The sequence below is a fragment of the Mustelus asterias genome, chromosome 18 (genome assembly GCF_964213995.1).
Source record: "Mustelus asterias chromosome 18, sMusAst1.hap1.1, whole genome shotgun sequence".
Classification (NCBI taxonomy): Eukaryota; Metazoa; Chordata; class Chondrichthyes; order Carcharhiniformes; family Triakidae; genus Mustelus; species Mustelus asterias.
Window position 1 is genome coordinate 53920702 of NC_135818.1, and position 26165 is coordinate 53946866.

General features: G+C 42.2%; 1 protein-coding gene across 3 annotated transcripts in view; it reads left to right on the forward strand.

Moving 5' to 3' along the window:
• The window catches only part of sos2 (son of sevenless homolog 2 (Drosophila)), a 100024-nt gene that overhangs the window by 26943 nt on the left and 46916 nt on the right, over positions 1-26165 (forward strand). For 2 of the 3 annotated variants that reach the window (XM_078233964.1, XM_078233965.1), the window contains exons 2-5: positions 651-776; positions 11942-12073; positions 14867-15031; positions 18141-18344. In XM_078233964.1, coding sequence (XP_078090090.1) covers positions 651-776; positions 11942-12073; positions 14867-15031; positions 18141-18344 — 627 coding nt within the window. Of the gene's footprint in view, positions 1-650; positions 777-9373; positions 9459-11941; positions 12074-14866; positions 15032-18140; positions 18345-26165 lie in introns of all 3 variants that reach the window. The other variant, XM_078233966.1, reaches the window with a different exon arrangement.

Consider the following 26165-nt stretch of genomic DNA (forward strand, 5'->3'; position numbering starts at 1 on the left):
ATGGTGGGCAGTGCCCACCAGGCACCCTGGTACCGCCCACTGGGAAATGTAACTGTGCTGGGGCAGTGCCAAGGGGTTGGGGCTTAGAGAGGTGGGGCTGAGGTGGGGTGGAACTCCGCAGTGAAGGGAGGGAGCTTTGCAGGGGTGGGGAGGTAAGGAAGGGTGACCGGCAATAGGGAAGAGGCAAGGGACGTGATCAGCAACAGGGGAAGGTGATTGGCAAAGGGGACGAGCTGCAGAGTGGCCAGTCTCCGTACAACAACCCTCAGCTACCGCAAGGGCCCGCAGCCTATCGCGACCGACCGTCCCCCTCCTCCCTCACTGATCCCTAATGCAGTCCAACAGCATAAATGTTCTTTTAGCAGGTTTCCGCCAGATTTCTCGATTCTTGCGCAATCTTACTGGATTGCCCCGCCCATCTGCCTGCAGGATGCAACGGTAAGATCGCCCCCTTAAAATTTTTTTGGGAAGATTGCGCCCACTGAATTTGTTGCAAATGAAAGAAAGCCAGAAATTCTGGGCTTCACCCCAAGAAAGAAAGGGATTGAGGCTTCAGTTGTGAGAAGAGGGTGAGATTACTGACAGTTCAAATCTTTGTTCAAAATAAATATTTTTCTGATGGATATTTACAGTTTTGTTTCTTGATACAGGTTCAGAGGCAGGTGCATCCAACCCTTTCAGCAAAAGAAGATGCTCTCTTTTACATAGAAGAATTGATTCTCCAGTTATTAAATATGCTCTGTGTTGCACAACCACGGACTGTTCAAGATGTAGAGGTAAGAATGATGGTATTTGTATTTTTCTATATTAAAAAGGAACTACATCAATCAATAGTGTTTGTGTTTTGCACAATTTTGAGTTCATTTTAATGACTAATTTAACATGATTAATTTGTCATATTAAAAAAAGGGCAATTGATTTTTGCCAAGTGATAAAATTGATATGTGAAACAAAATAATTGCCCTTCTTGGGTAAGGCTTGTACATGACAGCTAAATTGATTCGAAGATCTGCTGCAATATGACTTCCAATGTAAAATATAACCTTCCTTGGCTTGGTTTTATTTGGCAGTGATTGATGCATACTAGTTTATGGCAATGGAAGATGATGCATGTCACCTCTCCTTGAGTATTTCTCATATTAAGTGGGGTGCAGCATTGCTCTTGTTTCAATTAAGATCTGCAGAACCGGCATATGTATCTGAAGGGTGCAGTGACTTGCATCTTTAGAAGTATAGTACTCTAATACGATGCTAATTGATCTTTGTCTCTAATTCTTTTCATCTATTAGTGGCTAATAGAACATTTACGCTGTCAGACTGAATTCTCAATAGACTCTATGTAGTATTAGTGTGTTCTGAATTGGGTACTCTAATTTCACATTGGTATTGAATGTTAAGGCAAATTTCATTCTAGTATGAATTTAGAGGCTCGTCCAACCTTTACATATGGGGGTGGGAGGCACATTTCACTTTTTCTCACTCAAACAGATGAGCAAATTTCGACAAGATAAAGTTTGGCACAGCATTAAAAATTATTTTTAAAAAATCAATGACAAAGCAGGAAAGTAATTTGCAAAGAGCAATTAATAAAAATGACTTTAAAAAATGCCATCTTATTTGTTTAAGAAATCGAGTTGGATAGACTAGGCGCAAAGTCCTGGTCAACAGGGATGGACTAGGGACCAGAGTCGACTAGGTGCAAAGTCCTGGTCATCAGGGAAGGGGTGGGGTCTGAGGCTGAACTAAGAATTTGGGTTCAACTAACACTGACCTTCCGTTCATCTCTAGTGTGGCCGTGGCAGAATTCATATGGAAAAGGGGATCGGAAGCACGTTGCCTTTCAGCAAGGGTTTCCTCCTCTAATGGCCTACTTTGTGGATAGGTTTTGGGGGAGGGAGGAGGAGAGCAAGGGTATGTGTCTGGCTCACTTTCAGTTTCCGGGTTCTCGCTCTCACCCGCACACTCTGACAGATTCACCCTGACACACTCACCAGTGCTAACCACTATGCCACCTTCTCGCGGGGCAGCATGGCACAGTGGTTTGCACTGCTGCCTCTCAGTGCCAGGGATCCAGGTTCAATTCCTTGGGTGACTGTCTGTGAGGAGTTTGCACGTTTCTTCCCACAGGTTAGGTGGGTTAGCCATGTGAAGATTGTCCCTTACTGTCCAAAGATGAAGGTTTGATGGATAAGCCATGGTAAACGTGCGGGGATACAGGGATAGGGTGGGGTGGTAGGCCTGGGTAATATGCTCTTTGGAAGAGTTGGTGCAGACTCGATGGGCCAAAGGGCCTCCTTCTACACTGTAGGGTTTCTATGGTTCTCACAGACTCACCTGCACCTTTTCGCATAGACTCCCCCCACTCCACCATCACACCCAACACTGTCCCCTGCCCCGCACCTTGTCGGGCGGGCGCCCCTCTCTGAACCTGCATGTCAACCTTAAGAGAGTCCTGAACCAGGACTCCCAAGTCCCTTTGTGCTTCTGATTGAGAAGCCTTTCCCCATTTAGAAAATAGTCTATGCCTCTATTCTTCCTACCAAAGTGCATAACCTCACACACTCCCACATTGTATTCCATCTGCCACTGCTTTGCCCACTCTCCTAGCCTGTTCAAGTCATTCTGCAGCCTCCCCACTTCCTCAACACTACCCGTCCCTCTAAATATCTTTGTGTCATTCGCAAATTTATCTTAAGATCAAGCTCAAGCTCAAATTAAACAATTTAGGACTCCAGGATTCCATTGTATTTTTCAATTCTGATACCTGCAAATTTCTGATACATAGCTTCCTGTTCATATCAGTTTTGAAAAATTCCATATAAAAATGCCATCCACAGAGGTTAGTAAAATAACTTAGAACTACTTGATGAATAATTGAAACAATCTCGATGTAACCTTAAAAAATGAGATTAAAGAATGTGATATTTCTTTAAGGATTGATTAAGAAAAGAAATAAATAGATTGAGGATTGCAAGTAATATTACTTGAATTACCCTCAATTATAACTTCAGAAGACTAATTTGGATATTAACTGGGTAGCAGAACAAAAAAGTAGTATTTAGATTTGTAATGGCCCCAGAGCAAAACAAAGAACATAAAATCGATGGCTTCCTGCGGAGCTAGGAGAAAAAAAGAGCGCGAGAAAGAGCGAGACTGCGAGCAGAGCCGGGATGTAAAAGAGCACGAGAAAGGATGAGACTGAGGGCAGATAAGAGAGCGCGAGAAAGAGTGGAGTCGGGAGAAAAAAAAGAGAATGAGACTGAGCGTGGATAAAAGAGCATCATTGGTGAGGAGTCACGGAGGAGCATTTGGGAAAACTTGGCTTCATAACCATAGAGTGGATTGCAGAGGACCTGGTGCTCAACCAGAGGAAGGGCAGTCAACAAATGCCAGTTCAGAATGTGACGTAGGACCAACCAAAGATCATCTGGCAAAACATTACTGCGGAGGGGATTGAGAGGACCCTGTGTTTAACCGGAGGAAGAGCAGTGAACAAATGCCAGTTCAGAAAGTGACGTGGGACCAACCAAGCAGCTGATTGGCGAGTAAGACCTGGTGAGTATTTTCAATCCAATGAAGTAATTCATTGCTTAGTACTGAGGTAGGGACTAAAAAAGAGTATAGAATTGTACTGTACAATTATAATAGAAGTGTTGATTAAAAAAACAAGGTTCATAACTAACGTAAATAAGGCCCTTCGTTAACGTAATTTTTTTAAAAGTGAGTAACTAGCTTAATCAAGAGGGACATCATGGCAGGAGACCTCAGACCAGTGATATGCTCCTCCTGCACGATGTGGGAAATGAGGAATGTGACCATGTGTGTAGAAGGTGTCCATACTCAGCTTCTAGCTAACCAGATTTCGGAGCTTAAGCTGCAGGTAGACGCACTGTGCAGCACCCATGATGCTGAAAAAGTTTTTTTTTAGTTTTTTAACTTTAAAAACTGGAAAAAAACTATTAGTGTAAAGTTTGTTTATTAGTGTCACAAGTAGGCTTACATTAACACTGCAATGGAGTTACTGTGAAAATCCCTTAGTCGCCACACTCAGGCATTTGTTTGGGTACACTGAGGGAGAATTTATTTTTGCATGGCCAATGCACCTAGCCAACACGTCCTTTCATCTGTGGGAGGAAACCAGAGTACCTGGAGAAAACTCACGTAGACATGGGGATAACCTGCAAACTCCGCACAGACAGACAGTGACCCAAGCCAGGAATCGAACCTGGGTCTCGGGCGCTGTGAGGCAGTAGTGCTAACCACTGTGCCACAAAAAATTGTGGATAGCACGTTTAGTGAGGTGGTCACACCACAGGTGAGGATTGTACAGGCAGAAAGGGAATGGGTGACTATCAGGGACAGCAAAAGAAGGTAGTGCAGTAGCCCCCTGTGGTCATCTCCCGTTCAAACAGATATACTGCTTTGGGTACTGTTGTGAGGGATGGCCTTTCAGGGGAAAGCAGCAGCAGCTATGTTCACAGCATCGTGGGTTGCTCTGCTGCTCAGAGGGGTGGGAGGAAACTGAATGGCAGGGCTATAGTGATAGGGGATTCTATAGTTAAGGACACAGACAGACACTTCTGTGGCTGCAAACATAAACTAAGGATGGTATGTTGCTTCCATGGAGCAAGGGTCTTAGATACCATGGAGCAGCTGCAAGGCATTCTGGGGCAGGAAGATGAACAGTCAGTGGTCGTGGTACACATTGGTACCGATGACATAGGTAAACCAAAGGATGAGGACCTGCAAGCTGAGTACAGGAAGTTAGGAGATAAATTAAAATGCAGGACCTCAAATGTAGTAATCTCGTGATTACTCCCAGTAACACGTGCTAGCGAGAACAGGAATAAGAGGATAGAACAAATGCACACACGGCTGGAGTGATGGTGTAGCCTGGAGGGATTCAGATTCTTGAGGCACTGGGCCCGGTTCTGGGGAAGTTGGAACCTGTACAAACTGTGGATAGTCATCACAATTCAGTTACATTTAGCATTATCATGGAAAGTGATAAAGCAGGAGTAAAAGTTTTGAATTGGGGAAAGGCAAATTTTGTAGGAATGAGAAGGGACTTGGCCGAGGTCGACTGGATAGCATTACTAGAGGGTAAATCAATAGAAAACCAGTGGGATCACTAAAAAGCGAGATCCTAAATGTACAAAGTAGACATGTCTTCTCCAAAAATAAGAGTGCTCCTGTCAAATCTAGTCTCCCCTGGTTGGCTAGAGGAATAGTAAGAAGTCTCACAACACCAGGTTAAAGCCCAACAGGTTTATTTGGTAGCACAAGCTTCCGGAGCGTTGCTCCTTCTTCAGGTGACACAGACAGATGCTTCTGTGGCTACAAACATGAACCAAGGATGGTATGTTGCTTCCGTGGAGCAAGGGTCTGGGATACCATGGAGCAGCTGCAGGGCATTCTGAGGAGCAACGCTCCAAAAGCTTGTGCTACCAAATAAATCTGTTGGACTTTAACCTGGTGTTGTGAGACTTCTTACTGTGCCCACCCAAGTCCAACGCTGACATCTCCATATCATGTCTAGAGGAATACAGGGGAAGATCAAATAGAAGAAGAAAGCACACGATAGGTACAAAGAACTAAGCACTGCAGATAGCCAAGACGAATATAGGAAGTGCAGGGACGAAGTAAATAAGGAAATCAAAGAGAGGGCATGAAAAAAGATTAGCAAGTAAAGTTTAAAAAAAACACAAAGATGTTTTACCAATATATTAATGGTAAAAGGTTAATTAAGGAAAAAGTAGGATCTATCAGAGATGAATAAGGCAACTTGTGTGTAGAGGCTGTGGGAAGGGTTTTAAATTAATATTTTGACTCTGTGTTTGCAAAAGAAAGGGATAATGCAGATGTAGTAGTCCAGGTAGAACACTATAAGATTTTGGATGGGATAATCATAAAGAGAGAGGAAGTACTCGAGGGTTGGAATCCTTGAAAGTTGATAAGTCGCCACGGCCGGATGGATTGATTCCAATGCTGCTGAAGAACGTCAGGGAAGAGATAGCAGGTATTCTGAGGATTTTCCAATCCTCACTAGATACAGGGAAGGTACCAGAGGACTGGAGAAATACAAATGTAGTTCCATTGTTTAAATTGAAATGCCAAACAATTACAGGCCAGTTTGTCTTATGTTGGTGGTGGGCAAATTAGTAGAATCAGTCCTGAGAGATAGGATTAACTGTCACATAAAGGCATGGACTAGTAAGGGATGGTCAGCATAGATTTGTTAAAGGAAGGTCTTGCATCACAAATTTGATTGCATTCTTTGAGGAAGTGACACGCAGGGTCGATGAAGGTAGTGAAGTGGATGTTGTACATGGATTTTAGCAAGGCCTTTGACAAGGTTCCACATAGTAGATTGGTCAAAAAAGTAAAAGCCCATGGGATACAGGGTAATATGGGAAACTGAATAAAATGTAGGCTTAGTAACAGGAGACAAAGAGTAATGGTCAATGGATGCCCTTGCCAATGTAAAGTTGTTTCAAGTGATGTTCCACAGGTCTTGGGGTTGGGATCCTTATGGATGTTATATATTAATGATTTTGGAAGTGAACATGGGGGGGGGGGGAGGGCGGGCGTGATTGGGAAATTTGCAGAATACACAAAGATTGGCCGAGTAGTGGATAGTGTAGAGGATAGCTATAATCTCCAAAATGATATAGATGAGTTCGTGGAGTGGGTGGGAAAGTGGCAGATGGATTTTAACATAAAGAAGTGTAAGGTAATGCATTTAGGATGTTCAAACAGTTATAGGGAGTACACAATAAATGGGAATATACTGAGAGGGGTAGGTGAACTGAGAGATCTTGGCGTACAAGTACACAGGTCCCTAAAGACATCTGTTCAAGTAGACAAGATTGTAAAGAAGGCACATTTTATCATAGAATCCCTACAGTGCAGAAGGAAGCCATTCAGTCCATCGAGTTTACACCGACCACAGTCCCACCCAGGCCCTGTTCCCATAACCCCACATATTTACCCTGCTAATCCCCCTGACAGTAGGGCCAATTTAGCATGGCCAATCAACCTAACCTGCACATCTTTGTATTGTGGGAGGAAACCAGAGCACCCAGAGGAAACCCACACAGACATAGGGAGAATGTGTAAAACTCCACACAGACAGTGACCCGAGGCTGGAATTGAACTCTGGCCCCTGCCACTGTGTGGCAGCAGTGCTAACCACTGTGCTACCATGCTATCTTCTCCATGCCGTATGGAATGCTGTCCTTCATTGGCAGAGGTATAGAATATAAAAGTAAGGATATGATGTTGGAATTGTGTAAAACACTGATGAGGCCACAATTGGAGTATTGTGTGCAGTTCTTGTCACCATATTACAGGAAGGATGTAAAGTTTAAAGTTTATTTATTAGTGTCACAAGTAGGCTTACATTAACACTGCAATGAAGTTATGTGAAAATCCCCTAATCGCCACACCCTGGTGCCTGAGGGAGAATTTAGCATGGCTAATGCAACTAACCAGCACATCTTTTGGACTGTAGGAGGAAACCGGAGCACCAGGAGGAAACCCACACAGACACGGGGAGAACGTGCAGACTCCGCACAGACAGTGACCCAAGCCGGAATCAAACCTGGGTCCCTGGCTCTGTGAGGCGGTAGTGCTAACCACTGTGTCGCCCCATGCCGCCCTTTTTCTTTGGAGAGAGTGCAGAGGATATTTCCAAGAATGTTGCCAAGGCTAGAAAAGTGTAGCTATGAGGAGAGGATGGATAAATTGAGGTTATTTACCTTGGAACAAAGAAGGCTGAGGGATGACTTGATTGAAGTGTACAAAAGTATGAGGAGAAGAGATAGAGTTGTCAGGATAAAATAATTTCCCTTGTCGGAGAATTCTAGAACCAGGGGACATGAGGAAGAACTTTTTATGCAGAGGATAGTTGGTGTCTGGAATTCGCTGCCTGAGTTGGTGGTGGAGGCATTTGGTAAATAAGCTGTAATTTGTAAATTGGAGCCATGTAAATGATCAGGGTCCCTGGTTCAGCCCCTTATCTGTGTTGAGCTAACTAGTCTCACGTTAATGATATAGGGTTTCTATACATCTACTTCACAGAATCATTATCACACACAAGGCCATTTGACCCATTGTGTCTGCACCAGCTTGCTGAATGAGCAATTCACTTGGTGCCATTCTCCCACTTCTCTCTGTAACCCTGCACATTCTTCCTTTTCAGCTAATAGTCTAATCCCCTTTTTAATACTTTGCTTGAACTTGCCTCCACCACATTGTTAGGCCGTGCATTCCAGACCTTAACACTCACTTTGTGTCTCCTCTCTAGGAAACCAAACCCAACTTCTCCAATCTATCTTCATAACTGAAGTAAGCTCTTGAGTAGGAATAAGGGTAATTGGATCATGGTGGAAGGAATCTCCAGATGCAGACACTTTTGAGCAAATAGCCTCAGGATACTAGTATTCATATTATCCTAAGCTTACCATGCTTCCATCTCCTGGAGTAATATACCAAGATCGGAAACATTGCCCAGATAGCCAGGCTACTGTAGCAATTAACAGAATGCTCTGAATAGGATTGTTGTTCAGGCATTATCCTCCATGGTTAGGCATGGTTTCCATAAGGGTGTGATGGAATTACTTGCCCTTTCCGACAAAGCTGCCTATGATGATCAAGTGGCTGTTAAAGTTTAGAAACTAGTTCTATGAAAGAATAGATTTTTAATAAATCTTTTAGCCTGGTAACAAGCTGGATTTTGTTCCTGCGCTAACAAATATTATCCAGCAAGTATAGACTGTCGCCAAAAATGTAATGATTTCTGCCAATCCTCTTTATATTCTGCTTTTCCTCAGTCAATGGTACAACCATGTTTACTAAACAGCAGTAGGTTTGTTTGTTAAACCTCTTTTACTAGAATAGGGGTTCTTGATCAGGGTCTGCAAAACATTTTTAAAAGTTCTGCTTATTAAGTATCTTTCAAGAATAAACCCTTTTTAAAAAAAAAATCCCACTCTGCAACAAAGAAGTGAGACTGATCACAGCAAGGGTCAGTGGTGCCCTATTTATTACAAGAAGTGAGATCACAAAATCGGCTTTTATTAATTCACATCCAAAAAATGAGTAGAGTTTGATTCAATACACCGATTTGGGTCAAGTTAGATCGACGTGCTGCTGCCACCAGAGCTGATGTTGGTGGAGAGGAGATCCCACCCTTTTCTTGACAGTTGGCAGCAAGCTTTTTTCCTAGCAAAATGCATGGTTTAGGCTCTCCCACGCCTGTGTTTACACCTGGTAAGTAGATCATTAGGTCAGTGGAGTTTGATGTCTGTTTTGTGAGATTAATCAGTGTTAGTGCATGTTCAGCTGACTTCACTATTCTCTCTTTATTCAGATGGCTGGTGTTTGTGGCAGTTATTTACAAAGTTGAGTATGAGACTGATCAGACTGCCCATTGCCAAGATCTCTCATTCTTTGTTGTGAGTCTTAGTTCTTCAGTGTGTGGCTAGCCATGGTGTTGCCTTTTTTTATATTCGGAAGTGAACTTCCAGCTTAGATGCACGTTGTATCGCCCTTCTTGGAGTTCAGCCAAGCATTCGTAAGGAGGTCTAACTCATAGATTCAGCTCAGCAGGGCCAGTTTACACACCTTGAATGAGAGTGCTAGCTTTATCTGGTTGACAGCTTTGTGAGGTTGTACTAAGTTATTCTTTGTGGTTTTTCAATGCCCGTTTGTTTATTTGGACAATATTAATGTGTTAAGAAGGTTAAAGCTTTTGTTGGTGAAATTATGATTGGCTGTGTTTGAGTGACACTTTAATGAGTTGTAAGAAGCACTTATTTTTTTCAAAGGAAATTTTTAAAGCCTTTATGGTTATTATGTCAATTTCAAGATCATTTCAAAAACTGGCCAATGGCTCTTTGGTTTTGTGCGCAGTGGATACTGAAACAGTGGGTATGAAGTATGCATGAGAGTAAAGGAATCATAGAATACCTCCAGTGCAGAAGAAACCATTCGACCCATCGAATTTGCACTGACTCTGAGAGAGAGTATCTTACACAGGCCCTCTTCCCACCCTATCCCTATAACCCCACAAATTTACCATGACTAATCCATCTTGGGCCACTGAGGGGCAATTTAGCATGGCAAATCCATCTAACCTGCACATCTTTGGACTGTGGGAGGAAACTGATGTAGACATGGGGAGAACGTGCAGACTCCACACAGACAGTTACCCAAGGCTGGAATTGAACCCGGGTCCCTGGAGCTGTGAGGCAGCAATGCTAACTGCTGTGTCACCGTGCCACCATAGAATATGGAAGGGGCATGGTGATTATGGAACGGGCACGGGGGTCGAGGGGGATTGGGGTATGAAGGGAATAAGGAATCATGGAGGATTCAAGGGGGAATTGAGGAGTGAGGCCTAGAGGCCTAATAATCATGTACCGGACTGGGATGATATTCCAGTAAATGTAGTTGGTCCTCCTAATCTGCTGGCTTCTCCAACTGTCTACCTCCGTGCCCATCTCAGGCCTACTTTAGGAAGTGACAGACTCACTCCTAACACCCACAGATGAAAATACCGATTGAGTGGGCTGACATTTAGAAGTTGGAACCACGGTGTCAGAAGGTGGCCTGACGTCATTCTCAACTGAGGGTGAATACACAGCCCTAAAACTCAGGAGTGAGGGGCCTCAGTAGCAAAAGGGTTGAGAAACCCTGTGGTTTTGAAGTTTATTTATTAGTGTCACAAGTAGGCTTACATTAACAGTTCAATAAAGTTACTGTGAAAATCCCCAAGTCACCACACTCTGGCGCATGTTCGGGTACACTGAGGAAGAATTTGACATGGCCAATGCACCTAACCAGCATGTCTCTCGGACTGTGGGAGGTAACTGGAGCACCAAGTGCAGACTCCACACAGAAGGTGACCCAAGCTGGAATCGAACCCAGATCCCTGGCAGCTGTGTTTCTGTCCTGGGTCCCTGGCAGCAGTGTTAACCACTGTGTCACCGTGCCGCCCTTGTAGCAGACTACCTTTGCTTACATGGTACATTTTATTGAGTTGAGTATTAGGAACTCTTCTGAAGTTACATTTCTAATGTACCTGCACTCACTAATTTAAGTATCAGTGGCAGAATTAATTAATTTGATCCTATTTGCCACCAGTATTCTTTACCATAATGGAGGGGACCTGCCTGATGGTTAACGGAAATAGGTAAAACATGCGGCTCATGAAATTTTGCACAATCCTAAAGCAATATTTTAAGCATAGGAATAAAGACAAGTAGAATACATTAACTTTCAATTTCTCTAGGGATGAAGTTTAATTTATGTTGGGTGAGAGGCAAACTATATCAGCAAACTAAGTAATAAGGAGATGTCAAACACGGAGCATTATTCTGCAAAAGCTCTGACAAGTAACTGAGACTTGGCTAACTGGAATTCACTAATTAGTTTAGCAGTTTGATTTCTGTAAAGGTACTAATGACCAAATGTCCTCTATCAAAACTTAATGCTGAGATTTGTTTGTACAGTGCGGCCCCGTTATAACGCGATGGTTGGGGTCTATAAAATGTTATCGCGAAAAAGCGGGGTCGCGCTAAATCAGGGTCGTGCTAAATTTGCCAATCATGAGCGGGAAAAAAAGAGTCCAATGATTCATCGCGTTATATCCGAATTCGTGCTAAATCGGGGCGCGTTAAATCGGGGTTCCACTGTACTTTGTAAACACCTAGTAAGGTTGCTCAGTTTTATATTCTGGTTCTAGAGTATGTGGACATTATTTATTTAATTTTTGGGGAACATTGAGATTTATTGCAGTAGGATAAACATTGGTGAAAGTTTTAAAATATATTTTGGAATTTTAATCATGAGCAGTAGAATTTGACCTGTAATATTTAAGCTGACATTCTTCTTGTGTTATTCAAGATGGATACATTTATTTTCCTTTTCCTCTTAGGAGCGTGTTCAAAAAACTTTCCCACACCCAATTGACAAATGGGCTATTGCTGATGCACAGTCTGCTATTGAAAAACGTAGACGGCGGAATCCTCTTCTTCTACCAGTGGATAAAATACATCCTTTATTAAAGGTGGAAGTTTGTTTTGATCCTGTGCTTATGTAATTGAAAATGAGTTGTACTGTAAAATATTGCTTAAATGCTTACTTTGGTTGGCAAATGACTGAATTTAGGAATAGTTTGGGGTTATGAAATGTTTGATCAACTGGAAATGTTTTTAATCTTGTTTGTTAAACGTGAATTAACTCCACAATCTGACATTGCTTTGCTCCATAGAAGGTAAATAGGTGGATTTGGTTTTGACAGAAATTTATTTTCTCACTGAATACTTATCAGCGGTATGTATGCTCCTCAGTTGAGTCTAATAAATAGCATTTTCAGGCTGCCCTGCCGATCAGTCTGTCGGAAGCCTTATCTGTTATTTTCTATGTTGTATTGCTGGAATCATAGTAGCAGCTTTAAATTGGACTTCAGATACACAATGACCATCTCATGATATTACTGTGCCCATATTATGGTGGGTAAGAACATATAAGCATGCATTATTGACATCATTATGTATAGTTTAAAAGCAGTCTCCGATTAGCAAAGCACCCGGCTATATGACCAGCAGGAATTCATTCGGTTTTTCATGTGGAGTTGAAGAATTTTGGGGAGTCATTTTCATGTTAGCAGGGGCTGACTAGGTGAACTAAATAAATCTTGAATAGCAAAGCTAGTACCAATAATGGAGACCATGCAACTCCCAGATTGTCATTTGTTTTCAAAAGCATCTGGTTCATTGATGCTCTTTTAGGGAATGAAATTTATTTACCCAGTCTGGCATACCAAGCCCATGTCAATGTGACTGATTTTTAACTGCCCTCTGAAATCATAGAATCCCTACAGTGCAGAAAGAGGCCATCTGGCCCATCGAGTCTGCATCGACCACAATCCCACCCAGGCCCTACCCCCATATCCCTACACACTTACCCACTAATCCCTCTAACCTATGCATCTCCGGACACTAAGGGGCAATTTTAACATGGCCAATCAACCTAACCCGCACATCTTTGGACTGTGAGAGGAAACCGGAGCACCCGGAGGAAACCCACGCAGACACAAGGAGAATGTGCAAACTCCACACAGATAGTGACCCAAGCCGAGAATCGAACCCAGGTCCCTGGAGCTGTGAAGCAGCAGTGCTAACCACTGTGCTACCGTGCCACCCACGATTGATTTGGCAAACCACTAATTTGCCAGAAACGTGGCTAACCACCACTTTCTAGACGGCAATTAGGAATGGGTAGTAATTGCTGGACTTGCCAGTGATATCCATATCCCATGAATGATTAAAAAGAAAAATTTTGAACCAGGGTAATTGTTTTAAAAATAATGGAGTTGGGTTTGAGTGGTATGTGAATGCACAAAATGTTCAAATCAAAATTAAACCATTAATAATTATAGTTTGGATGTAGAAATTATAATGGCGATTTTACTTGCATTTGAACAAAACTGTGAACTTAATATTCCTAGTTCTAACATTATCAAGTGAGATGGGAGTGGGAAGAAAAATATATAGATAGATAGTGATGTTGGTAAAATTTTCTGTCATGAAATTATATTAAGATAGAATCATATGATGAGAATTAGGAATGAATTTCACACAATTTTTAGTGTGGATTAGAGATGGACAATAAAGGCCTGTGGTGCCAGTGATTCCCACGTTCCAGGAATGATTCTTAGTAAATGTATACACAGAAGCTTTGAATATAAAAGTAAGGCAGTTATGTTAAATCTATTCAAGACATTGGTAAAGCCTCAATTAGAGCAATGCCTACATCTCTTGGGTATCCATTATATGAAAGATATTAGCATGGAAAAAGTTCACAAGAATTATACCTGGAATGAAAGGCTGTGGCACGAAGGAATGAAAAGATTGATGCTTCTTCACTAATCAGAGAAATTTAAGGGTGAATCTAATTGAGATTTTCAAAACTATGAAAGGATTTTTAGGAGTAAATAAGGATCAACTAATGGACCCTAACTGCATCTGTTTAAACTTGGCTGTGTTAGTGCAAAAATCAAGATGCCTCTAATAACTGATGAGTTGGTGATTAGAGAGCATATATTTAAGATGGCCACCTGGCATAGTGGTTAGCACTGCTGCCTCACAAGCATCTAGGACCTCGGTTCAATTCCAGCCTCAGGTGACCGTCTGTGTGGAGTTTGCACGTTCTCCCCGTGTCTGCGTGGGTTTCCTCTGGGTGCTCCAGTTTCCTCTACACTCCAAAGATATGCAGGTTAGATGGATTGGCCATGCTAAATTGCACCTTTGTGTCAGAGAGAATAGCAGGGTAAATACATGGGGTTACAAGAATAGAGCATGGATGGGATTGTTGTTGGTGCAGGCTTGATTGGCCAAATGGCCTCCTGCACAGTAGGGATTCTCTGAAAATAGTGATGGGAGAAGTCCGATAGTTTGGAAAGCGAGCTTTCCATGTTAGCCTTCTGGAATGGAAGTAGAATCATTTGTCTTTAAAATGGGAATTTGATAAACATTTGAAAGAAAAAATTAGGTTTAAGGGAAGCAGCATGAATGGATTACTATTTCAGGGAGTTGATGCAAATTATTGCATAAATAATTGTAGGTTGTCAGTTTAACAGCGCATTCTTGTTAGTTTCTTGGTTTTTTTTAAGTTTCGAGATCCAAATGCAAAGTAAGTTTTTTTTTAAATCAATTTTTCAGCTACAATTTCCCCCCTCCCAACCTCTCCCTAATAATCTCTGACAGTTAAAAATAACAACAGTCCTCATTATCTTAATTTTATTTCCACTTATAATTGATTGCTCTGTTTAAATTTTATGTAACTTTTTTGTTTGCAGGATGTGCTAGGTTACAAAGCAGAATATCAGGTTTCCCTCTACGTTGTAGCTGTGCTGGAGTACATTTCAGCCGACATTCTAAAACTGGCTGGAAACTATGTGGGTAATATTCGACACTATGAAATTTCACAACAGGACATTAAAGTGTCCATGTGTGCAGATAAGGTGAGCATTGATTTCTATCCCAATTCTGTAGATTAAAATAATCCCAGTAGAACATTAAAAATTTTAATAACCATTATCACGGCTGATAAATAACCTACATGGAGGGTAATTTTGTCTGTTATCCTCATTTTAATTCAATGTTTTGTTGCTGTGCTATCTTCTATTCATAGAAACTTGTGGCATTTGTTTTCTCACTATTTTAAAGAGCTCAAACTCCATTGCATTTTCAGTACGTTTAATAAAAGATTGTTCAAAGATTGAATACTTTTAATACAGGAGAAGATCGGTGCTTATAGCGCACAAGCACTTGGACAGTGCTGCCTTAGAAGTTCTATTTCCTTTTTTATTATCTTGGTTTTGTTCAATGATTTGCTGTTTGTGGAATCTTGCTATATTGCTAAGCACATACGGATACTTGGACATGCACACGGACACAATTTGGCAGGTATTTCCAGTCATTTCTAATAACCAATTTTTGGACATACTGCAATATTTATTGGAGTATTTTAAAATGTTTTATAATTTCTAACTAAGAAAATGGAGAATTAAGCCCATTGGGTAATATTTATAATGTACTTGGTTTTATTGAAAGCAGGATCAAGCTAGGAGCCATAATATACAAGTGGCATAGAAAACATACTTAAAAATAATAATCATCTTTAACTATTCAACCACGGAACATTTCTTTTAATTGATATAATTCCTGAAAAATCTTTTCCAAAAGCTAATTTGCTGCTTTCGATCCATGATAAACCTTTATATACAGATCCATCTAGAAACATCCTGCACAGCATTGCCTCAATGGTCCATGGAAATGAAATACTAACACAGATGCCTGGCAGCAGTAGCATACAGTACTATAGGAGTTGAAGGTTTTCCATCAGTTAAATTAGAACAAAAATAAAAGGAACGGATTGCTTTCAGGAGGGAAAGTAACGTGCTTGGAAAAATCAATAGAACGCTGTTTAGTTTAGATAACTTCAGCAGCCTTTATAACATTTTTCTAGTAATAAGTTTTTAAGTTTTAAGTAAAATGATAAGGATGTGCATGGGTAAAGAAGGATCTGCAATAAATTATTGTGAATCAGAAGCAAAAGAAGATATAGGAGCCAGAATTCTCTGATGTTGTACGCCTACCACCACTGCCAGTGAGAGCAGAGAATTTGGCACTCAGCCAAATCTCCATTCGCTGCAGCGAGACTGGAGAATCCCAGCCACAGGCAAGGTCGGAGAATTTCGGCCAAGGTTAATGCTGAAGTCGTAACTTAAGTGCCATTAACACTTCAGAGAGAGACTGAACCGGTTCAATGCCAAAGTTGATGATGCAACTATTTCTAGATTCATAAACATTTTATTATAATAGACTTGAACGGAGAGCTTTATGACTGTAAATCTGGCTCATGGATAATAATAGAAAGTCATCAATTTTCCTGTTCTTGATTACAATTCGTCAGTTCCTGCTGGGAAGTGCATGTGTTGATATCATCTTAGGACAAGCCCGAGGTTGTCTATGTGGTGACCATTCCACAGTTTAAATAAAACATTTTTAACCCAGGTTTTTTTGGTAAAGAGTAGCTTTCCTTGAACAAGGCACCTGATTGGTAGCAATGGAATGTGTTCCAATATAGTGGCAGGGACAGGGGTTTGATCCCAGTCTTGGGTATGTGTGTGGAGTTTGCACATTCTCCCTGTGTCTGCTAGGGTTTCCTCCGGTTTTCTTCCACAGTCCAAAGATGTGCCGGTTAGGTGGATTAGCCATGCGAAATGTGTGGGATTACTGGGATCGGGCAGACCAGACCAGGCCTGGGTAAGATGCTCTTTCGAGAATCGGTGCAGCCTCGATGGGAAAAAGGCCTCCTGCAAGTGTTGGGATTCTATGGTTCTATCCGATGTTTTCCGAATAGCTGAGTGTATTATATATGTTGGTTAATTTTCAGTGCTAAGTTTCTCAGAAAATTAAGTTAACAGGCTGGGCAGATGAGTTCTAAATCCAACCTGAATCTGTATAACCTCTGCACTGTAGATGAACATTGACAACATTTTCACCACAATTCACCACAGCTAATGTTAAGCTTTCTTAGCTACAGTTTCTGGATTTATAGTTTTGAATATCAGCTTTATGTTTGCTATTTTTCAGTCTTTTTAGAGAGTGGATGTGTTTATATAATTCCTGAACATATTAATCCAAGTCTCCTGGTTACTTAAGCATTCTGGTGACTGTTATACAGCTTTTAATTAAAACACCCTGCAAGCATTCCAGTTTAATGAGACAAACAAAGACAGTAATTCACCTATTTCTTTATTTAATACTTCTGGTACCAGCTCAAACATAAACAGTTGCAACTCATTAACTCTTTACTGAACTTTAACTCTAACTGAACATCAATTCTCAACTGAACTTTAACTCTTAACTGCACATTAACTTTAACTGACCATCAACTTTAATTGTTTAACTGAAAATAAATGGGGGGAAAAGCCTTGGCCAAGAAATGTCCTCAATGTAGAATCCATTTTCTTCTCTGAGGGAAATTTCTTCAGGATACATGTCATGCAATAGTTATTCTCAATCGAGTTATCGCTGTCAAACAAAAGGCTGCAATGCCATTTATCTACAAATCTTCCACTTGCCTCCAGAAGATTCTCTGTCATCCAGCCAATGAAATTACATCCAATGAAATTGCTTGTGAACAACACCATTATGCTTAGTTCATTTGGCATGTTCCACAGATATAACAGTAATAAATCAAAGCCACAATCTCTAAGTCAAATGTAAACAGCTTCCCTTATTTGACCAACACAGGAAGCTTCAGAGCACAGCTCCCAGACCAGAGCAACTTTACGCTCTGCATCTGGTTTTAATTATAAATTGACCAAAAATCCCAGCATGCTTAACTCTCAGCCAGAAAAGCCATTTTAAAGCCAATATTGCCATTATTGTTGTTAAATCATTGTAGCCGTTCTTTCTCTGCCCACATGACATTCTTCTGGTCCAGATATACTTGAGCTTAATTCTTTGCATGTATTTTTGAAAATTTGTAGATAAGACAGTTAATTTTTTTTTCTTACAGAAAATATATAACTCAAATGTTGGTCTCGATTTTATTTTCAGGTTCTTATGGACATGTTTGATCAGGATGATATTGGTCTGTCTTCACTGGGAGATGATGGACCAAATGCCACAGGTGAACAGCATTACTATGACCTGGTGAAAGCTGAAATTGCAGAGGAAAGGCAATATCTACGGGAACTGAACCTGATTTTAAAAGTCTTTAGAGAGCCATTTACATCCAACAACAAGTTGTTTACCGCTCGCGTAAGTTTTAATGTGTTGATACCTTGTCAAAATTAATTTGCATTGAAATATTAGACCACTTTAGGTTCATTTCAAAGATACTGGAAATATTTTTAAACATTTCTGTATGAAATAAGAATATAGAACTGTCTTATTTGAATGTTTATATTCTGACATTGTTTTGCTCATGTTGTTTTGTAATTCACAGAATGATGAATAAATTTACTATTGTTACTGTAGTGCATTATTTCTATTTGATGTGCTACAGATATAAATTGTATGTTATGTTATTGCTGTGATTTAGCACATGCAGCACCATATGACATAGTCAAATATTTCACAGTTGTCCATAAGGAAATTTTCTGCATTATTTTAGATCAATGGTCTCCAACCTTTTTAAGGACAAGATCCCCAAAAGTCTTTTCCCTTGACCTAGCTTTCAGCTCTGTCATTTTGTATGGTGATTATTTCCATGTCAAGTCCATTGCTTTGTTGAAACACCTGTTTGAAAGTTTGGTGTCTGTTTTCCAATGACTACTTGAAGGAAAGGATTTGAGACGTGGCATTTGAATTTCAGTAAGGCATTTGACAAAGTCCCACATGGCAGGTTGGTTAAGAAGATTAAGGCTCATGGGATACAAGGAGAAGTGGCTAGATGGGTGGAGAACTGGCTTGGCCATAGGAGACAGAGGGTAGTGGTCGAAGGGTCTTTTTCCGGCTGGAGGCCTGTGACCAGTGGTGTTCCGCAGGGCTCTGTACTGGGACCTCTGCTATTTGTGATATATATAAATGATTTGGAAGAAGGTGTAACTGGTGTAATCAGCAAGTTTGCGGATGACACGAAGATGGCTGGACTTGCGGATAGCGAAGAGCATTGTCGGGCAATACAGCAGGATATAGATAGGCTGGAAAATTGGGCGGAGAGGTGGCAGATGGAGTTTAATCCGGATAAATGCGAAGTGATGCATTTTGGAAGAAATAATGTAGGGAGGAGTTATACAATAAATGGCAGAGTCATCAGGAGTATAGAAACACAGAGGGACCTAGGTGTGCAAGTCCACAAATCCTTGAAGGAGGCAACACAGGTGGAGAAGGTGGTGAAGAAGGCATATGGTATGCTTGCCTTTATAGGACGGGGTATAGAGTATAAAAGCTGGAGTCTGATGATGCAGCTGTATAGAACGCTGGTTAGGCCACATTTGGAGTACTGCGTCCAGTTCTGGTCGCCGCACTACCAGAAGGACGTGGAGGCGTTAGAGAGAGTGCAGAGAAGGTTTACCAGGATGTTGCCTGGTATGGAGGGTCTTAGCTATGAGGAGAGATTGGGTAAACTGGGGTTGTTCTCCCTGGAAAGATGGAGAATGAGGGGAGATCTAATAGAGGTGTACAAGATTATGAAGGGAATAGATAGGGTTAACGGTGGGAAGCTTTTTCCCAGATCAGAAGTGACGATCACGAGGGGTCACGGGCTCAAGGTGAGAGGGGCGAAGTATAACTCAGATATTAGAGGGATGTTTTTTACACAGAGGGTGGTGGGGGCCTGGAATGCGCTGCCAAGTAAGGTGGTGGAGGCAGGCACGCTGACATCGTTTAAGACTTACCTGGATAGTCACATGAGCAGCCTGGGAATGGAGGGATACAAACGATTGGTCTAGTTGGACCAAGGAGCGGCACAGGCTTGGAGGGCCGAAGGGCCTGTTTCCTGTGCTGTACTGTTCTTTGTTCTTTGAGACGTGGGGGGAAAATGGGAGTAAATCCTGCTAGTTTTCTTGGTGTGATTTCCAGAATGAATCTCCAACACCTGTGCATTACACAGTGCCCCGAGTGGGATTCACTTTGAAAATCAAGGGGTCAGAGTCTATTCCCACCCGAGAGGCCAACAGCATAGCACTGAGTGGGCCACCGCACATGTGTCGATCTGTCAGATCTAAGGCAGTGCCAGTTTGCCTTTTAGGCCAGACTGGCACTGCCCAAGGGCAACCCCCACCCTCCTTACCACCAACCTCCAGGGAGGGCCTCAATGGCCTTTCTTCCCTCCAGCAGGGTTGGGCCGCCTGTTCCCCAGTTCCCCAGTAGTGGGGAACAGGAGTAAATCCTGCTGGAGTGAACCACTCCAGGCGGGGGCAGAGGGGAGATGCTAGTGAGCCCGGAGACTTCAGCCCCAGGCCCGCTAATCAGATGTAAATGCCGATTTCAATATTGAAATCAGCTCCTGAAATTGTCTGATGAATTCCTTTTCCAATTTGTTCAGGTGGTTACAGGATTTATTTGGATGAAACCCTTTCTGTTTGACCTGTTGTTTGATTTTCTCCAGATTTGGGAAATGTTCGGTAATATTGTTCTTTAACTGGGAGGACCACAGGCCCAGTTTCAGTTTGAACACGTTCATTGTCCTGACCGTGTGGCAAGTCTATGTCCTTCCTCTGCAGTTCACGGTTCAGCTCATTCAATTTTGCACTTATTATGTCTAAGAAATGGCAAGTCGAGCAACCATGCATTATCTGACAGCTCGCTGTACACCTCATTTCTTGATTTTGAGAAAGGTAATAATTTCAGGGAGCAGGTCTAAAGATGCCTGGAGCACTTCTTGTCGACTTAACCACCTCACATCTGCATGAAGGATTAGGTCACCATAGGTAGCATCAAGCTCATCAAGTGACGATTTGAACAAGCGATTTGAACAATTCGAACATAACATGAATTGAGTTGAGAAATGTCATGAGAAAAGTTAATAACCTTGCTCGCTAGCGTTTGTTGGTGGATAACACAGTGGTAATTTACAAAGGAGGGGAGTTCAGGATCATTTCTGCAAAGTGCAACAAAGCCTGCACTGACACCCAGCTTTGACGGAGCACCATCAGATGTGATTGAAACCAGTTTCTTGATTGGAATGTTTTTCCCAGTCGCATAACTTTTTAAATTTGTAGTAGACATCCTCGCCCCTTGTCCTTTCTTTGAGTGGCAGAAGAGTGAGGAAGTCCTCTTTGTTGTTGTTTTCATTCGCAGGCGTTCAAGGATGCAATCAGCTGGGCCGCATCCGTCATGTTTACTGCCTCATCAAACTGCAGTGAGCAACATTCACAGCCTGATCGGTCTTGGTGTATTTGCTGAGACATCCTCGGACAATGATTCCACCCTTATGGCTACTATTAAAGCACCAAGTGGCATGCTCTTGATGGCTGTCATAATTTCATCTTTATTTTTAAAGTCTTTGAAGAAGGTGTCGGCAGCAACCATCATAGCCTCCATGATAACTTCGCCATCGGTGAACAGTTTTGCCAGAAGATGGTTAATGCAAAAAGACACCTTTTTGCTAGCCTTGCCTTTAGCCACAGGTTTTGAAAAGAGTGACTTTTGAGCTTGCAACATTCCCTTTAACTCTCCAACCTTTTTGTCTGAATGGCGTTGTTTAAAGGGAAATTTTCTTGAAATTTTGCACACTTTGCCTTGTGATGCTGCTCCAAATTACATCTTTTACTGAAGGTTACACTCTGTTACAAACGATTTTGCCTTTGACATTCATAAAAAGAAATTGACTTTCCCATACCTGGTGGAAATGGTAGGTTTTTGCCCTCTTGGAGGTCCCTAGCTCCTCACTCATCATTTTGCCTTCACCCAGCTTTGTCCACGTTTTGGTGCATGTGTTTTGGCAATGAGCTGATTTGTTTGTTATCATGAGATGCCTGAGTTCCATGCATTTTTGACATAGTTCGGCAGATATTGAGTTGATTCACTCATCATCACGAGAAGTCTGAGTCCTGCAGATTTTCAGTAGTGGTACGGCAGTTGATTTTGAGACTCCAGAATCGACCTGTCAATCGTGATCGACTATTTGGAGACCACTGTTTTAGATTGATGTGGAAACATGGAATTTTAGGAAAGGCAGAAGGAAGCCATTCAACTGATTATGCCAACACCAGCTCACTGAAAGTGATATCCACATAGTCTCATACCCTTAATGGAAAAATACTTAACCGCTGGAATTCTCAGACCTTGCCCACGGCTGGGATTCTCCGGTCCCATTGCAGTGAATGGAGTTTTGGCTGAATGCCAAATTCTCCATTCTCGCTGGCAGCAATGATGGGGTGAACGAGATGGGTGAATCCCAGCCTGCAAATGTATTTGTTCATTTCCTTCCTAAAATCTATCAAGGATTCTGTCTGGACCACTTTTACAAATTGTTATCATATGCTAACAACCCACTGCAGTTTTTTAAAAAAATGTTCTAACCTCATTTTTTTATTTTATCCTCTGGTCACTAACTCACTGATACCGGAAATTGCTTTTCTTGATTTTATATGATCAAAACCTCTCAATTTTGAGCACATCCATCAGATTCCTCCATAACCTACAGCCTTCGGCTGTTTCTTGATATCACATGGAGTGAATAGAATTGGCTGAAGACTGGGATCTGTGATGCTGGGGACCTCAGCAGAAGGCTGAGATGGATCATCCACTCGGCATTTCTGGTTGATGGTTGCAAGTGTCTCAGCCTTTTCTTTTGTGCTGATGTGCTGGGCTCCCCATCACTGAGGATGTGACTATTTATGGAGTCTCCTGCTCCAGTAGTTCTTTGTTTAATTGTCCACCACCATTCATGACTCAATATGGCAGGATTGCAGAGCTTAGCTCTGATCTGTTTGTTGTGGGATTGCTTTGCTCTGTCTATTGCATGCTACTTCCACTGTTCGGCATGCAAGTAGTCCTGTGTTGTAGCTTCACCAGGTTGACACCTCAGTTTTAGGTATGCCTGGTGCTGCTCTTGGTTTGCTCTCCTGTACTCTTCTTTGAACCAGGGTTGATGTCCCGGTTTGGTGGCAATGGTAGAGTAGGGAAATTGTAGTTGAATACAATTTTGCTGCTAATGGCCCACAACGCCTCATGGATGCACAGTCTTGAGTTGCTTGATCTATTCTAAATCTATCTCATTTAGCACCATAGTAGTGCTACACGACATGATGGAAGGTATAGTCAGTGTCAAGATAGGCCTTTGTTTTCTCCTGGAATACGTGGTGGTCATTCTTACCAATACTCTAATGGACAGATGCATCTGTAACAGGTAAATTGGCGAGGACGTGTTCAAGCACGTTTTTCCCCCTCCACCTGCCGCAGACCGCCTAGCAGCTATGTCCTTTAGAACTTGACCAGCTCAGTCAGTAGTCATGCTACTGAGCCAATCTTGGTGATGGACACTGAAGTCCCCCACCCAGAGTACATTCTGTGCCCTTGCCACACTCGGTACTTCATCCAAGCAGCGTTCAACATAGAGGAGTACAGATTCATCAGCTGAGGAGGGGTGTGTGCGGTTGGTGGTAATCAGCAAAGTTTCCATACCCATTTTTTAACCTGATGCCATGAGACTCAGTGTTAAGAACTCCCTAGGCAACTTCCTCCCAACTCCCTACTACTGTCACCACCTCTGGTGGGTCTCGTTGGCCAGTGAGAATGATGTTGATGTTGGGAGTATAATCACACTCAGAATCATACTGAAGATACAATATCGGGCTGTTGCTTGACTCATTTGTGTGTCAGTTCTGCCAATTTTAGCACAAGCCTCCAGATGTTAGTAAGCAGAACTTTGCAGGGTTGACATGGCTGGGTGTGCCACTGTGTTTCTGATGTCTAGGTCGATGCTGAGTGAGCTGTCTGGTTTCATTCCTTTTGACTTTGTAGAGTTTGTGGGCCATTTCCGAGGGCATTTAAGAGTTGATCACATTGCTGTAGTTCTGGAGTCACAGGCCTGACCAGGTAGGGATGCCGAGCTTCCTTTCCTGAATGGCAGTAGTGAACCAGATGGGTTTTTACAACAATCAACAATGGCTACAAGGTGCTGTATTGTAAAATGTGCTTCAGTGTCTTTAGCCTGGATATTAACAGGGGTTGATAACAATATAAACGACAATATATATACATAGTGCTTTAATGTGATAAAATGTCCCAAGCTGCTTCACAGGAATGTATAAAGCCAACTTTGATACTGAGCCATAAAAGGAGACATTAAGGCACAGCCAAACAAGTAAGGTTTTTAAGGAGGAAAGAGAAATAAATAAAGTGGCAGCGTGGTTGAGGGGGAGAATTTCAGAGATTAGGATCTTGGCAGCTGAAGGTGTGGCCACCAGTGGACTGTTTGAAATCTGGTATGTGCAGGAGGCTGGAATTCGAGAATCACCGATATCTGAGGATTGTGGGAGGTAATTACAGAAATGGGGAAAGCCCAAGATTTGAAAAGAAGATTGAGAATTTTAAAATGGAGTAATTGCCCAACTAGGAGAAAATGTAGGTCAGTGAGTACAGGGTGATGGGTGAACAGGATGTTGTAAGTGTACAGGCAGCAAAATTTTGAACGGCCTCAAATTTAGAGAGGGTAGAATGCAGGAATCCAGCAAGTTACATTAGAATAGTCAAGTTTAGAGGTAACAAAAGGCATGGATGAGGATTTCAGCAGCAAATAAACTGAGGCAGGGATGGGGCTGGACACTGTGATGGAGATAGAAGTAGGTGGTCTTGGTGATGGCATAAATATGTGGTTAGAAGCTTATCTCGGGTTCAAATATGAAGGCAAGGTTAGAAACAGACTTTCTCAACCTTGGGCAGTTGCCAAGAGCTGGGATGGAGTGGGTGGCTAGGGAATGGAGCTTGTTAAGGGGATATCCAAGAGGCCAGAATTATAGGAATTCAGATATCTTGGAGTGTTGTGGGGCTGGAGGAGTTTACAGAGAAAATAAGGGGAAAAGTCATGGAGGGATTTGTAAAGAAGGCTGAGAATTTTGGATGGGAAATTCTGGCTGCCCCCGCACTGCTTTTTGAGCAGAAATTACCTCCAGTTAATTATTGGGAAAATTGAAGCCATTGTCTTCAACAGGAAACCTGGGTTTTCCTGCATGTGTGGTGGATATTGTATTTGAAAGGTTCCTTGTTGAAAGTCAGCCTGATTGACAAGATTAGCTTCCAGTTGGGCGGGGAGAACTCCACAGCAGGTTGCAGGATCAGGTAGGTCCGATCCATAATCCATGCAGGAGAGGGAGGTGGACTTGATCCCAGGAGTCTTTGAGGGGTGAGGGAATCCGCGGTAAAGTACCCCTTTCAGGCCTTTAACAGTGCTGTAAAGGCACAATTTCTCCCTGATGCTGTCCTTGCCATTCCTCAGTTGGAAGGCATGGCCAGGGAAACTCAGCAGGCCACAGTTAAACTTGGGAAATAGGTTAAATTGGAGGAAGCCAGTCTCATTATATTATTCAAAGACATTTTAAACCACTTCTGGGAGTGGATTTGCTGCCTGATCTTGTCCCACCTCCATTGAATCTGGAAGTGAGTGGTTGGGGGCAAGTTTGAGATTTTTGAAATTTTAACCTCTGACGCATTCCCAGTTCATCTGCTTATGGATGCCAAAATCAACACTTTGGGGGGTGATCTTACCAAAAAAAATTCAAAGTGCCAAACGAGATTGAAAACGGGAGAGAATCGCGCACATTTTTTTGGTGAGCTCTCAGACACGATATTATGCCATTTAGTGCAATAAAGAAGGCAAAGTATGATCCACGCCAGTAGAGGGAGTAGACGGAGTCTATTCTTGCTGGGAAGCTGGCTGCTGACGGCTAAAGGACGCCATTGCGTATGCGCCAATCTCCCGGTGTTCTGTGTACAAGTGCATATAGAATAGCGTCATAGAGGTTTACAGCATGGAAACAGGCCCTTCGGCCCAACTTGTCCATGCCGTCCTTTTTTTTAAAAAACCCCTAAGCTAATCCCAATTGCCATATCTCTCTATACCCATCGTACCCATGTAACTATCTAAATGCTTTTTAAAAGACAAAATTGTACCCGTCTCTACTACTACCTCTG